Source organism: Eleutherodactylus coqui, chromosome 3 (genome assembly GCF_035609145.1).
Source record: "Eleutherodactylus coqui strain aEleCoq1 chromosome 3, aEleCoq1.hap1, whole genome shotgun sequence".
NCBI lineage: Eukaryota > Metazoa > Chordata > Amphibia > Anura > Eleutherodactylidae > Eleutherodactylus > Eleutherodactylus coqui.
This window is the reverse complement of record NC_089839.1, coordinates 45,430,038-45,447,462: the sequence shown is the minus strand read 5'-3', so window position 1 is coordinate 45,447,462 and position 17,425 is coordinate 45,430,038. Positions and strand designations below refer to the sequence as shown.

General features: G+C 40.7%; 1 protein-coding gene across 2 annotated transcripts in view; it reads right to left on the bottom strand.

Moving 5' to 3' along the window:
* Window positions 1–12,819, bottom strand: part of EPAS1 (endothelial PAS domain protein 1) — a 122,747-nt gene extending 109,928 nt beyond the window's left edge. Inside the window, exon 1 of one of the 2 annotated variants that reach the window (XM_066595549.1) lies at window positions 12,374–12,819. In XM_066595549.1, coding sequence (XP_066451646.1) covers window positions 12,374–12,399 — 26 coding nt within the window. In that variant the 5' untranslated portion in view covers window positions 12,400–12,819. Of the gene's footprint in view, window positions 1–9,617; window positions 9,636–12,373 lie in introns of those variants that run through there. The other variant, XM_066595551.1, reaches the window with a different exon arrangement.
* Between the last annotated feature and the right edge of the window lie 4,606 nt (window positions 12,820–17,425).

The following is a 17,425-nucleotide window of genomic DNA, read 5'->3' as shown; positions in this document are numbered from 1 at the left end:
CCCAGCTAGAGAAACCAAGTAATTTTGTATATACGATACCTTTTAATGACTAATAAAAAACACAATATTATAGCAAGCTTTCGACCCTACTTAGGGTCCTTCCTCAGGCATAAGGACCCTAAGTAGGTTCGAAAGCTCACTATGACATCATGTTTTTTGTTAGCCATTAAAAGCTATCATATCTACAAGCTTACTAGGTTTCTCTTATGCCAGCTGTACATGACCACGTTGGATTCCGGATGTGGAACCACATTTTGCTCTACTCGCTAACACGGTGCCAAACTTTTTTTTTAGGACCCTGCTGTGCAATGGGTTACCTAAAAGAGAGGGGACCCTATCGTAAAGATCAATATGGACCCTCACTTTTTACCACCTGGGACTCCAACTCCCTTTCCATAACCACTGAGCCAATTCTCCACCCAATGTTTTGCAGGCAATGTCATTTTTCTGAAGAATGTTACATAGTAGCAAAGTTGAGGATACTAAACAGGACTGAGCCCCATTACCAAAGGGCCCCATTTGGTATGTATGACTGTTGCTTTCTGTTCAGGATGAACCCGTGAAAAGTATAATAGTTTGGAAAGGTTATATTTTACAACTTTCCAGTGGCGAGCATCAGATTTCCCTCGAATTCGGAAGGAAAGCATAAATCCGGTTTGCAACTCATTACATGCATCTTGCACCCGATGCTTATAGGATCATCCAGCATGACAGATGCGGCTGAGCTGTGTGTTGAGACTAATAATATGACTGCTAACCGTGTCCCAGCCACCACCCGAAAATAAAGATGACAATACAAATAGTACTTATCTGACTGTCGCAATCAAAGACGAAGGTGGGGTCAGGGCATCCAATGGAAAATCAGTGCACTGGTAATAGTGCCACCCTGCTCTCACAGGGATGTACAGTCTAGATGGTAAACAAGGGCGGCTGTATCCAGATGTATAGGATTACATAATGTCACCTCCTCGCCTTCCTATTGCAGATCCTTCTACCGTTCTTGCAAAACTAAAATGCCTGCATACTGGGAGGTGTAGTGCTGCAACAGCTAGAGAGCCACAGGTTGAAGACTAGAGATGCTAGAACATAGGAACAGTGCCAGCCTTAGGTTAGATGGCACCTAGTATAGAACCCCCCCACCCCCCACCCCACCCCCATCCCCATCATAAGATAAAGGATTTATACTGTATATTGCACTGATAGGCAGTCCAACTGCATTCTGCACTTGTGCAGAAAGCAGCACGATAGCAACATACCCACAGCTCAGTTAATAAATGTTGTACCAGAACCAAGCTGATAACATAAATACAGCACCAGAACCAAGTTCATAGCATAAGTACAGTGCCAGAACTAAGTTCATAACATAAATACAGCAGCAGAACCAAGTAAATAACCTAAATAAAACTCAGAACCAACCTCAGTGCATAGATACAACACCAAAACCAAGCTCATAACATAAATACAGCCCCAGAATCAAGTAACAAATACAGTAGCAGAACTATGTGATTGTGTTGCGGGGGTGCAGATTGGTTGACAGCAGTGCCTCAGAATATCTGAGAGGACAAATAACCAGCAAGAGGATGTGTGCAGAGAATATAACCCATTGATATCAATGGGACCATACACAGTTTCCATTTTTGCGTGATCACTTCTTGCTTGCGCAAAAAAAAAAATAGGACTTGGTCCCCATTGAAGTCTATGGGAGGTGCAGAAATGCGAGCTCAATGTGTGCAGTACGCTGCATGATTCCACTGGAAAAAGTACACATTTGGACCTTATTAGCCTTTTAAATTAGGGAGGGGGAGGCAAATATGAACAGGCCCTGCGTGCAAAGTTTGCACCTGCAATACTCCATGCATAGAACCTAATAGGTTTGGTTACATGTGTATTTTTTGCGTGTACATTTTGGTCATGCAGAAAAAAAATGCAGCATGGCCTATTTTATAGCGCACTAAATGAGTACACATTACACTAATTAAAATTAATTGCCCATTGAAATCAACTGGAGCGTGCTTGCGTGGTTTCTTGCACTCAAAAATACGCAGGTCATGTGTGCGCAAAAAATACAATAAATTATGCCCACACTCACCCAAAAATCAACGCCCATCATGCAAATGGCTGAGTAAATACACTTACGCCCGTCTGAGGCCGGCCTAAGGGCCCTTTTACAAAGGCCGAGAATTGGCACAGAAGTTTGTATGAACACTCATTTGTCCGACTGCTGGCACATATGAAGCTGCGCCAGATTAGCCGACGAATGAGCCCGTACATTGCTCCATTTAAAAGAACCATTAGGTTCTAGAATTCTTTTTACAAATACTGATGAATCAGTACAGATGTAGCAGAACTGAATTTGTCATTTAAAGGGGTTCTCCAGGCAGATATGATTGATGACTTATCCTCAGTATTGGTCATCAATAGTTGATTGGCTGTGGTCCACCGCTCGGGACCCCGACTGATCAGCTGCTTGTGCGTCTGCTATCAGCGCCACAGCCCTAGGTAAGCAATGGAAACAGATTTCTCTGCCTCCTGTGTAGTAGCCAGTGCTGCTCCCATAAAATCACTGACAGCTGTGCCTGCAGTAACCAACGCCGGCCACTACACACAGGTCAGAGCAATCAGCGCCTGCTCCAAACCTAACAGTGGGCGCCCAAACAGTTGATCGGTGGGGATCACGACTGGTGGACCCCAGCTGCTCAGCTACTGATGACCGATCCAGTGGATAGGTTATCAATAGTATTTCCTGGAAAACCCCTTTAATTTGCAAGATCAGTCATTTAGCTTCTCTATGCAATGCAATGACTCAGATTAGATAAGGCACAGTAGTTGATTTAGCTGCAGTCCAGTATAAAAGCAGAGATAACAAATTGTGATATTATGGTAAGTCGTGCCAAATGACAGATTTCACATTGCTGTATAGAACAGCGAAAGTGATATTGTCACACTCCATAATATAGTCTCTAGCATTCCCACACTTGGGGGCGCACTTCAAAGTGCTGCTTGTATCCCTACCAGCAGCCTCTACTGCTAACGCACTCTAGCGGTTTTTCAGTCCATGTGCTGTCCGAATAAAACTTGGACTAGATGACAAAAACATCAGTTTTTTGAGGATTCAACACGAATATGTTTGTTTCATAGAATGGTAGAGTTGGAAGGGACCTCCAGGGTCATCGGGTCCAACCCCCTGCTCAGTGCAGGATTCACTAAATCATCTCAGATAGATGTCTGTCCAGCCTCTGTTTGAACACTTCCATTGAAGGAGAACTCACCACCTCCCATGGTAACCTGTTCCACTCATTCATCCCCTTCACTGTCTAATATATAATCTGTGTCTCACATTGATTTCAATGAGAGCTGTGCCTGCAGTTACAAGCGCCGGCTACTACTCAGAGGTAGGCTCAGAGGCTTCCGTTCCAGCCTCTTTATTTGTGCTGCTAACAGCCTGCGCCCGCCTGACCCCTAACGATCAACTATTGATGACCTAATGATGATAGGTCAGCAATAGTATTTCCCTGGAAAACCCCTATAAGTCCCCTCACAGCCTTCTTTTTTGCAGGCTAGGCATTCCTAGATCCTTTAACCGTTCCTCATAGGACACGATTTGTAGACAACTCATCATTCTGGTAACTCTTCTCTGAGCTTGCTTCACTTTGTTGATGTCTTTTTTAAAGTGGGGTGCCCAGAGCTGTCCACAGTATTCCAGATGAGGTCTGACTAAGGAAGAATAGAGGGGGATAATGACCTCATGTGATCTAGACTCTATGCTTCTCTTAATACATCTCAGAATTGTGTTTGCCTTTTTGGCTGCTGCATCACATTGTTGACTCATGTTCAGTCTATGATCTATAAGTATACCCAAGTCTTTTTCACATGTTCTGCCCAATTCCTCCCATTCTGTATGTGCTTTTCTCATTTTTCTTGCTCAGGTGCAGGACCTTGTGTTACTCCCTGTTAAATACCATTCTGAGTGCACCTAGCCTGAAAGACCATAGAATTAAAGGGGTTGTCCCGCGGCAGCAAGTGGGTCTATACACTTCTGTATGGCCATATTAATGCACTTTGTAATGTACATTGTGCATTAATTATGAGCCATACAGAAGTTATAAAAAGTTTTATACTTACCTGCTCCGTTGCTAGCGTCCTCGTTCCCATGGAGCCAACTAATTTTCGGCCTCCGATGGCCAAATTAGCCGCGCTTGCGCAGTCCGGGTCTTCTGCAGTCTTCTATGGGGCCGCTCGTGCAGAATGCCGGCTCCGTGTAGCTCCGCCCCGTCACGTGCCGATTCCAGCCAATCAGGAGGCTGGAATCGGCAATGGACCGCACAGAAGCCCTGCGTTCCACGGAGACAGAGGATCCCGGTGGCCATCTTCAGCAGGTGAGTATGAAGATGCCGGACCGCCGGGATTCAGGTAAGCGCTGTGCAGGTTGTTTTTTTAACCCCTGCATCGGGGTTGTCTCGCGCCGAACGGGGGGGGGGGGGGTTAAAAAAAAAAAACCCGTTTCGGCGCGGGACAACCCCTTTAATAGTCATGTGGTATCTGCCATGTAGTGTGTGGCACCCCATTCTAATGGACATTTGGAAAGGGGGCCAACGTCTTTAACAGATCAAATCATACCGTACATATTACATCTCAAGCTTCTAATAAGTTCTGTACTAATTGGGCAAGTTGCATGTGTATGTAATTGCTGTATGACAAAACACGTGAGCTACTGGTAAACACATTCCTTGAAAAAAGGAACATTTCAATTCAAGGACGAACAAAAAAAACCACACCTTTCATGTTTTAAACATTCAGATGTATATGATGCAGCAGAGCTGACTTTGTAACGCTACAATGCCAGGTCATAAGAATGAACGACAAATGAAGCTCTGCTCCAACTAATAAATACTGATAGATTCTATCAAATTGTTTTATAATTAGATTTCCTATTTACAACATCTCGTCCATCGTGTTTATGTTCCTGGAGACTCCAGCATTGATATTGGGATCCAGTTCAGCTGGAACTCTCCCATCTTTGCTATCCAAGTTTTTAAAAGGATGTAAATTAATCACAGGGTCATGAAGCAGCTTCCATTAAAAGTGATTTTATCTGGAGTAATGCTGCAGAAAACAAATATCTATTATCATAATAGTACACAGTATAGTGTAGTAGTATAGTATAGTATAGTATAGTACCGTAGTACTATAATAGTAATATATAGTATAGTGTAGTAGTATAATAATACATAGTATAGTATAGTACCGTAGTACTATAATAGTAATATATAGTATAGTGTAGTAGTATAATAATATATAGTATAGTATAGTACCGTAGTACTATAATAGTAATATATAGTATAGTGTAGTAGTATAATAATACATAGTATAGTATAGTACCGTAGTACTATAATAGTAATATATAGTATAGTGTAGTAGTATAATAATACATAGTATAGTATAGTACCGTAGTACTATAATAGTAATATATAGTATAGTGTAGTAGTATAATAATACATAGTATAGTATAGTACCGTAGTACTATAATAGTAATATATAGTATAGTGTAGTAGTATAATAATACATAGTATAGTATAGTACCGTAGTACTATAATAGTAATATATAGTATAGTGTAGTAGTATAATAATACATAGTATAGTACCGTAGTACTCTAATAGTAATATATAGTATAGTGTAGTAGTAATATAGTAATATAATAATATATAGTATAGTGTAGTAGTATAATAATACATAGTACAGTACCATAGTACTATAATAGTAATATATAGTATAGTAGTAAAAATAGTAGTAGTATAATAGTAATATATAGTATAGTGTAGTAGTATAATAATACATAGTACAATACCATAGTACTATAATAGTAATATATAGTATAGTAGTAAAAATAGTAGTAGTATAATAGTAATATATAGTATTGTGTAGTATAGTATACTAGTATTAATATAATAGTATAACATAGAAATATAATATATAATATAGTGTAGTAGTATAAAAGTATAGCATAGAAATATAATATATAGAATAGTGTAGTGTAGTAGTATAATAATATATAGCACAGCATAGTAGTATAATAGCAATATAATAGTACATAATACAATGTAGTAGTATAATAGTAATATATAGTAGTGTAGTAGTATTATACTATTACGCCATACTATATATTATTATACTACAACGCTATACTATATATTGTATTTCTATGTTATACTATTATATTAATATTAGTATACTTTACTTCTACACAATACTATATTATACTATTATTATACTACGTATTATTATCTTACTATGCGATATACTTTTATACTACTACACTATAATATAAATTATTATATTACTATTAAAGTATAGCATAGTAATATAATACATAGTATAATAAAGTATAAAAATACAGCAAAGTAGAATAATAATACATAGTATAGTGTAGTAGTATAATAGTAATATTTCCGTAATGGGGGAGGGGGGAACGGGGCACTGCTCACCCCTCTTACATATACTCCCCTTCCTCCCTGCTTTAAAGGGGATCTATCAGCTCGAACGTGCTGTCTAAACTGCCGGCATGATGTTATAGAGCAGGAGCTGAGCAGATTGATATATAATTTTATAGGGAAAGATTCAGTATAACTTGTATTTTATTCATTTATACCTCATTCTGAGCTGAACAGTCCAATGGGCGGAGCTATCAGTGACTGACAGCTATTTGAGCATAACTGGACATGCTGGGAGGGCTGTCAGTCACTGATAGGACTGGTCAGAATGTGCAGAGATATAAATGAATATAACTATATATCAATCTGCTCAGCTCCTCCCGCCCTATAACATCATGCCTGCAGGTTGGACGGCGTCTTCAAGCTGACAGATTTACTTAAGACATAAGGAAGTGGAGGCAGTGCAAATTTTAAATAATGAACTTTACTTAACTCAAGCAATAGTAAGATGATTTTACTCCATAGTAGCGCACTTGTACTTAAAAAGCTGTTATAAGCCACTTCTGCAAAGAAGAGGGGGGGGGGGGTGGCACCGCTCACCCCTTTTACTGCCATAAAGAGCTATCAGCTCCTTCATCCAACAGCTGTCTCTTCTGGCCCCCATACTACACATGTATGCTCAGCTCAGCTCACTTTGCATAGATTCTACTGGAATCTGTCTAGTAATACAGTGTGACATCTTCTCTTCCATATGGCAAAGGGTTGGTCCTGAAGAGGCCTAGTAGGACATATGAGACTCAAGGTACCAAGCACAGGAGCCCCGTCTATAAAGTGCAGCACCCAGTCTTTATATTAAGTATGCATTTAAATAGGCGTCATGTAATACAACATTTATCCTGTAGTGGCCACTGTAGGAGAAAAATACAGCTGCAGGCTGCTTCCTCCAGCGATCACAGCTGATTGCTTGGGATTTCAGTGGCCATCTGATAAAATAGGTTCTCATGTTGAGATGAGGCTGGTTAGATAAGCAGACTGTTGCAAGGGATAACGCAATAGAAGCGTTAACAAGGCTGTTGAGTAACATATGAAGTGACTACTTTCTAGGCCAACTGATAAATGCTGATGTTTTGTTACTGTGGGCAACAACAAATTGATATTTAAACAGTGCGATTAAATCCTCCATGCCCCCCAGCACCACCAGATCAGAGGATTGAGAATGCGTATTATGTGCTAATGCGAAGGACAAGACAGCAGGCTTAGCTGTGAGAGCGGCAAGCTGCACTTTTACTTGGCTTGGCAAGTCTCAATGGAAGGAAATAAGCTATTGGACTGCTCAGCCTTGGTCTTCCTGCTGCAGACTTCAGTCTCTGCAAAAGAAACTGCCCCAAAGGAAAGACTCCCAATAGTCCGCTTCCTTTATTATGACTACAGGGGTTGCGGGGTTCGCCCTTTTAAGGTATTTATCAGAAAACGATTCCAATAAGACTAAAATGCAGCTAAAGTGACACTACTGATCTTTAGATGTAGCAGAGTTGGGTTTGTCATATAGATTTTTAACGTTTTTTGAGAGATGTGATAAGTTACGTAGGTTTAGGTAGGCAGTACTATGTAAAACCAGACATCATCTTGTGGTGTTATGATCTGCTTTGCTGCATTTCATAGCTCAGCTCTGCTACATCTGAGTGTGCTTGAGTTTTAGTTCTAAATGCAAAACCGCATCCATTAATGCCAAAACGCGCTTTGCTTCACGCAGAACATATACGAGAAGCTGAGATACGAGTGCAGGCCAGAACGCAAATCATACGTGATATATGAGTTTTTTTTTACTTTAATTTATGTCGGAATTGCGTTACCCGTTTCATCCAGCTTTGTTCTGGTCCACATTGTCGAACTTTTACAAGTAGCAGAGCTGAATTTGTCATTTTAATCTACATTGTGCAGAAAACCTGTAGAGAACATAGCAAAGCTCAAGGGCGGCTTCACACGGGCATTTTATGCACATTTGCGCACCAAAAGCCCCCATAGAAGTCTATGGGGAGTGCACAAATGCACAATATGTACCGGGATTTTAGAATCACTGCGCAACTCTGCTGCAAAAAGAACACATCTGGAACACATTAGGCTAAAAAGCCATTTAAATTGGGGCGTGGATGTGTCCCATGCGCAAAAAAAACATGCCCTGAGGGCACAAAATGTGCCGGAACCTGCGACATGTGCTATTTTGTTCTGTATCACAGATGGAAATTGCCCATTGAAGTCTATGGGATTGTTGAAAAATGCAGCAGATACGCAGTTGCGTGCGTATTTACTGCGTCTTTTACGCATGTTGCCAAGAGACAGTGGGAAGAACGTCACCTGAATTGGGCCCTCTTGCCTTCATTCATTGTTTTTCGCATGTGAAGAAAAAAGAAGAATATGGGCGCAACCTGGATGTTAAAAACGTGCATACGCACCAAAAACGCACACAAACGTAGTGTAGGCAGTGCATTTCTCGCGCTCCAAAATGACATAAACTGTAATTACACGTGCGAGTGCGATGTAGGGCAGCGAATAACTGACCGTTTCACTTGTGATTTCACTGCCATTCTTTTTTTCTCCCTCATCTACAATGTGTTTTTGAGACAAAAACGCACAATTTGCATCATATTTTCATCATTTTTCACATGCGGGAAAGAAAACGCATGTGATTCCAGTAGTAAAGGGTTTGAAAAACGCTTCGCAGTTGCATGGCATACGATATTTCCTGCTTCCATAGAAAATAATTAGCTATTCTTGAACAAGAATAAAACACGCTGTGATTATTCCGTTCATTGAGAAAAATCACTCATTTTAATTAACCCATTCAAATAAATGTGTGCTTTCCCTGTGCATATTCTGGCCATCTCACACGGATGTCAAAACCGCTAGTGCCCCGGAGGCCTTCTAGGTATCATACTATACAGCCCAAAGCGATAAATGACACATTCATCTCTACTGCAACAATGTAGCAACTTTCTTTGTGGTCCTGCATGAAGCAGAGATAACATGAGGCTACAAACTTGGCTCAGCTACCCCTGTGCATAGACTACAATGAGAGTTGGGCTACAACTCACGCAATTCAGGCGCAACTCTCATCGGAGAGCACACAGCCCCAAATATGGCCGTGTGACAGAGGCCTGCGGGGTATTGACACTCTTCTGTCATCTCACCCTCGTTATCGACGGGTCTCCCACATATTAGTCCGTCGCCCTCGCACACAGGCCTCTTCCATCCTTGTCAGAGTGGAATCAGCCCCATCAAGAAAGAACTTGTCCGACCAGATAATTATCACCCCTGACAGAAACAAATGAGTGCGGTCAAAGCAACAAACCAGCATCTTCTGAACACCTGCTGATAACAGAGAACAGACACTCGCCCATTCATGGACAGCAACTCTTCTTTCCAGTTTCTTATCTCCATTTCCCCCCTTTGGCTCTGTATGTGTCTTTTAGTGGATACATACATTGAACTAAGTGCTAGCTAGTATCAACTAGTAACCAATATTGTGTGCCACATGACAAACACAACTCTGCTACATGTATAAAATACTGTAGAATGTTTGTGAATACCAAGAGCCAGATATCATAATACATAATAATGAATAATGATGACAGCAGCTCAGGATAATGTTACATGTCTATACGCCCCGTGACACCCACAATAACTCAATGGCGCAATTTCAGAGGCGATAAACAAATGAAGATGTAAAAATTCAAATTTCTGTTGGGCAGAGAGGCGAGAATGTTTATTCTGCAAGACAAACCAGCAACGAAAAATCAGCAAAAGGGCCGAAGGAGGCAGGTGGATCTAATAGCGGGACACATGACCGCGCCACAACACAGCTGGAATGCTATATACCGCAGACATATGTACCACCAGCCCTGCATTAGTCATAGTGTGTCTTGTATATAGTGACGCACGTATATAGCAGTTTATATTCTATAGCATTCTGTTTCTATATGGTGCTTTATATATAGTTTATATGTGTAGTGCAGTACCCATATCGTATAGTATATATGGCATATTATATGTGTGGTGCACTATGCATAGCACATTATAGTGCATTCCATTCCATGCTGCATTGACCAGGGTGTTTTATATGTAGCCTGTTACCCATAGTACTTTATATATAGTGCATTTGATATATAGTGCAGTATGTATATTGTGCTACATGCATTGTGTATTGCATAGAACATTGCTGCCCATGTTATCTACAATACACTATGCATAGAGTGCTATAGATAATGCATTATATAATGGATTATATGTATAGTGCATTATACATGGCACTTTATATAGAGTATTCTACAGATAGCATACTATACTTATATGGCATTGTGTATAGTATAGTATATCAGTGGCTCATAGGTATACTGTGTTACACATGGCGCATTATATTATCTACAGTACCCTGTATAATTGTTAATATACACATATATATATTCTACTATCTAATGTACTATATCTAATGCATATAGATAATACACTACACTACATATAGTGTACTGTAGATAATATATAGTCTGTCATCTGTAGTGACATATACGTATAGTGCATTATGTATAGTCTATGATATCTATAGTGCAATAACGATAGCGCATTATACTTGGCATGTTCTCTTTATTGTCTACAGTACACTATATAGCATTGCATAAAGTGACATATACTTATAGTAGATCATATATAATAGTGTGTTATGCAAGGCTCATTATATTATCTACAATACATGCCATATTGAGTATTATACATAATATATAATCCATGTTATCTACAGTGCACGGTATATAGGGCATTATATATATATATATATATATATATATATATATATATATATATATAGTATATCATGTATGGTAATTAAGCATAGCATATTACCTGTTACCTACAGTGCACTGTATACAGAGCATTATATATGCATATATATATATATATATACATATAGTATAGTAGGTATGGTAATTGAGCATAGCATATTACCTGTTATCTACAGTGACATGTTATATAGTACATTATATACAGTGGACTATATCTTTATTACATATACTACATTACGTGAATCATATATTACATATGATGATCGGCCATAGTGTTTTATACCCAGCACGTTATTATCTATAGGACAATATGTATAGTGCATATATACTGTATTGAGAGCATTATCAGCAGTATATTACTTATCGAACATTATCTATAGAGCACTATATATCCATAGTATTTGATATGTATAGACCATTTTATATAGCACTTTATATCTCTACATTCCCCTTGGTACAATCCATATAACGCATCCTGCAGAAAGTTTGAACACTTCTTCCGTCTACTACTTCATCTGCAGTACATAGCAGAGCTGAGTTTGTCATTTCCAAAACGCTGTGATACCCTAAGCAGTGATTTCGCACAGTTAAAGCTACATGATCTTATTAGCCCTAAAGCCAGAGTATTATAACAAACTCAGCTCTGCTACACACCAGAATGTCTTACAGCTGGGGTTACTACATGTTACTCAATGGTGTCTATAAATGAACTCCATGTACAATCAGAACTCCAGACAGTCCTAGTCCACCACTGATCGGATTAGTGGGGCAGTACATCTTTGCACCACCTATCCGATAACGTCCTACACCGTACGCAGTGATTTTTGACTACGGTCTGAACAATTCTCCCATGAAGTCTATATTTTTCTATGGAAAATTCCAGAAAATGAATGACCAAGGCTGATTTTTACGCAAATCATAAAAAAACGACGTCCACCATAATACGATTAGATCGGTCGTTATCGTCACCACCTACGTAAGAGACACACTGTGACCGCAACTTCACGGTCAGACTAGTCAAATAAGCTGAAGAAGTACCTAAACACCAAAAGCAGAACCCCATGGGGTGATGTGACATTTAGGATCAAGAAGAAGGAGGAAGGGGGTCTTACCTTTTCTTCTCCTTCTCTGCAGTCATGATGATGTGCTGTCACACAATGTCACAGATAGTTCCTGATAAGTAGGGATAATCAAAGCACCTGTGGCGTGCAGAGAGCAGGCTGTCCAGGGGAGGAAGGGGTTAACACGATGCAATTGAAAAAAAATCACAAAAAAATTAAAACAAAGTAACAAAAATATATAAAAGCAAAAAAAAAAACCCCAAAAAACAGGAAAGTGTGAGAAGTGTCACCCGGTGCAAGGGCTGGCTATACAGTCTCAGGTCACTGCTGAGGATTGTATAGCCGCCCAGAGGGGGCAGGGGGCGCTCAGGGGGGAGCAGGAAGAGACCAATGCACGATGTGTCCTGCAGGGCTGGGGCAGCAGGCTCGCAGCTCCCCCTGGTCTGCGGGTGGGTGGAGGATCTCTGGCTCTGGAGAGCTTGCCCTGTTCCACGAGAAGAAGCAACTTCACAGTGAATGCCCGCCCTGCCTACAGCCGCCACCCCCGTCACTCCCTCCTCGGCCGCCAGGCTTGTTGTCAGGGTCAAGCAAGTTGACAGCGGACGCAAGAGAAGCCTGCATACCTTGCTGGACGCGGTGGCAGCAGGGGGCAGAGGTCACTATGGACAAACAATATAGTATAGAGCCATCCTAGCCCCTAGCATAACAAGTGCAAACAATGCAACTACCTGGGAAAAGGCAAATATATAGTGCATATTCATGTCGCTGTGTTACTGAAACTGCAGTGCACCTGCCTACCTGCCTGTAGTATCTCCTGGCATCTGTAGTTCTCTCATCTATGACTTCTATCTATCTACCTCATATCTATCTATCTATCTATCTATCCATCTTATATCTATCTATCTCATATCTATCTATCCATCTCATATCTATCTATCTCTATGTCATATCTATCTATCTATCTATCTATCTATCTCATATCTATCTATCTATCTATCTATCTCATATCTATCTATCCATCTCATATCTATCTATCTATCTATCTCTATGTCATATCTATCTATCTATCTATCTGTCTATCCATCTCATATCTATCTTATATCTATCTATCTATCCTATATCTATCTATCTATGTCATATCTATCGATCGATCTATCTATCTATCTATCCATCTCATATCTATCTTATATGTATCTATCTATCTATCTATCTATCTATCTATCTATCTATCTATCTATCTATCTATCTATCTCATATCTATCTATCTATCTATCTCATATCTATCTATCCATCTCATATCTATCTTATATCTATCTATCTATGTCATATCTATCGATCTATCTATCTATCCATCTCATATCTATCTCAAATCTATCTATCCATCTCATATCTATCTTATATCTATCTATCTCATATCTATCTATCTATCTATCTATCTATCTATCTATCTCATATCTATCTATCTATCTCATATCTATCTATCCATCTCATATCTATCTTCTATCTATCTATCTATCTATCTATCTATCTATCTATCTATCTATCTATCTATCTCATATCTATCTTCTATCTATCTATCTATCTATCTATCTATCTATCTCATATCTATCTATCCATCTCATATCTATCTCATATCTATCTATCTATATATCTATCTCATATCTATCTATCTCATATCTATCTATCTATCTATCTATCTATCTATCTATCTATCTATCTATCTATCTATCTATCTATCTATCTACCTCATATCTATCTCCTATCTATCTATCTGTCTATCTATCTCATATCTATCTATCTATCTCATATCTATCTATCTATCTCATATCTATCTATCGATCTATCTATCTCATATCTATCTATTAGAGATGAGCGAGCATACTCCCTAAGGGCAATTATTCGATCGAGCATTGCCCTTAGCGAGTAGCTGCCCGCTTGGAAGAAAAGGTTCGGCTGCCAGCGGCGGTGGAGAGCGGGGAGGAACAGAGGGGAGATCTCTCTCTCCCCCCTGCTCACTGCCGCAACTCACCGCTTCCCCGCGCCGGCAGACGAACCTTTTCTTCCGAGCGGGCAGCTACTCGCTAAGGGCAATGCTCGACCGAGCAACTGTCCTTAGCGAGTATGCTCGCTCATCTTTACTATCTATCTATCTATCTATCTATCTATCTATCTATCTATCCATCTCTCTCTCTCATATCTATCTATCTATCTATCTATCTATCCATCTCTCTCTCTCATATCTATCTATCTATCTATCTATCTCATATCTATCTATCTATCTATCTATCTCATATCTATCTATCTCATATCTATCTATCTATCTCATATCTATCTATCTATCTATCTATCTATCTATCTCATATCTATCTATCTCATATCTATCTATCTATCTATCTATCTATCTATCTATCTATCTCATATCTATCTCTCTATCTATCTATCTATCTCATATCTATCTATCTATCTATCTCATATCTATCTATCTATCTATCTCATATCTATCTATCTATCTATCTCATATCTATCTATCTATCTATCTTTCTCCTATCTATCTATCTATCTATCTATCTATCTATCTATCTATCTATCTATCTATCTCTCTGTTGTGGATGAGGGAGTGCAGTACAGATGTCAGGATGATGCAGCAGAGTTGCGAAAAATTATACAATTTAATACAAAAATTATATCATTTTTTTCCGAACAATTAACTGTAAAATAATAATACTGTGATGTCAAGAGAACCAGTCAACTTTTATAGCACTGTTACTCTATGCTAACCATGACTAGCTAATGATATACTATGTACATGATGAGAAATAATACTTCACACTTCATACGGCATAATCATAACAAGGGGCGTACCTAAAGGCTCAGGGGCCCGCGTGCAAAGGGGTGAGCGGGGGGTGGTGTGGGGTAGCGGGGGGAGAGTGAGAGAGATCTCTCTCTCCCTCCCGCTACCCCCCGCCGCCCCCCGCTCACCCCCGCCCCCCCGAGCCTGCTTGGACAAGAATGCAGTTACTCGAGAAGAGCGATGCTGGCTCTAGTAATTGCCTTATCCGAGCGTGCTCGCTCATCTCTAATCACAATGATAGGGTGCATTAAAAAGCGCTGTCAAGCGCTGTAAGCTGGGTTTAAAAACGCTGCTAGAAATTCCAGTAAAAATGCCACGATTACAAGCTGAGTTTTCTGAACACGTGTGTGAGAGCGGCCTCAGGGGGGTCATGTTTATGTTGTACTTTAAAACCACAATTAAGACAAATAAAAAAACCTACATGCAGTATTTGAAGACTGCGTAAGTTATTAAAGGGGTTGTCCCGCGAAAGCAAGTGGGGTTTACACTTCTGTATGGCCATATTAATGCACTTTGTAATATACATCGTGCATTAAATATGAGCCAAACAGAAGTTATTCACTTACCCACTCCGTTGCTGGCGTCCCCGTCTCCATGGCTCCGTCTAATTTCAGCGTCTAATCGCCCGATTAGACGCGCTTGCGCAGAAGGGTCTTCTCCCTTCTGGTCGGTCCGGGCACGAGCGGTGTTCTGGCTCCGCCCCCTTCTACGCGGCATCACGTAGCTCCGCCCCGTCACATGTGCCGATTCCAGCCAATCAGGAGGCTGGAATCGGCAATGGAACGCAAGGAAGGAGAAGAAAATCCACGGTGCACCATGGGAGAAGACCCACGGCGCCATCTTTAAAAGAAGAAAAGAAGAAGCTGCAGAACGCTGATGCAGGTAAGCGAAATGCTATTTTTAAAAACTAACCAATGCTTTCTTTTTAACAGGGCAGAAAGCGGGGGTAAGTGGGGAAAAAAATTTCTATTTCGCCGCAGGACAACCCCTTTAAGGAGCTGCTGACACAATGAAAAACTGCATGTGGTTTAGATGCGTTTTTTAATTGTGTGTAAGGCCTCCTTCCCACGAACGGATTTACGCCGCGTAAATTCGCGGCAAAAATCCGCTGCGTGGCCCCCTGCTATTAGGTTCTATTGAACCTAATAGCACAATGCTCACGATGCGTAATTCCACCGCGGAATTACGCACCGCGATTTCTCCCGTCCTCACCCGCAGCATGCTCTATTTGCTGCGGGTGAGGACGGGCTGTACGCGCTGACGGCTTCCATTGCAGTCAATGGAAGCCATCCGTTCACGCTATCTCCCGCTGTAACCAGCGGGAGATAGCGTGAAAAAACGCTTCCCCGCCTACCGCCGCAGTGTCATTTGACGCGGCCGGCGCGTCACGTGACGCGGTGGGCGTGTCACACGACGCGACGGCGGTGGGCAGGGAAGCATCTTCACGCTATCGTCCGCTGGTAAGTATACGGGCTCTGGGGGGCGCCGTGACGGGCTTCACTGCGTAATATTACGCGGCGGGGCCCGTCACGCTCGTGGGAAGGAGGCCTTAAGTGTGAAATTATATACAATAAATCCAGGGAGATGTGTAACTTATACCAGAGAGAGCTAGCTAGGTAGATAGATAGATAGATAGATAGATAGATAGATAGATAGATAGATAGATAGATAGGAATTTAGATAGATACACAGATAGGAGATAGATAGCTAGCTAGATAGATACATATGAGATAGATAGATAGATAGATAGATAGATAGATAGATAGATAGATATGAGATAGATAGATATGAGATAGATAGATATGACATAGGATATAGAAAGATAGATAGCTAGGAGATAGATACATAGGAATTTAGATAGATAGATAGATAGATAGATAGATAAATAGATGATAGATAGATAAATAGGAGAGAGATAGATAGATACACACACACATACCACACACATACCACACACACAGACCCCGACCACTTCTCCTCCATTTTGCAGCAGTGCAGGCAGACACAGAAGCTTCCATTCAGTAGGAGGGATGGGCAGCACATAATCAGTCCCTGCCAGCGCATGTGACTGCCTCTCTCCTTCTCCCCCTGCTCTTCCCTGCTTTCTCCCAGGCTGGCCGTTCTGCCAGCCATTAATGCACTAAATGCGCATATGTGTATGGCGGAGGTTGGCCTCGGGGCCCCCTGAGCGCAGGGGCCGGGTCGCCACGGCGACCCCTCAAGCTACGCCTATGATCATAACTCTGGCGATG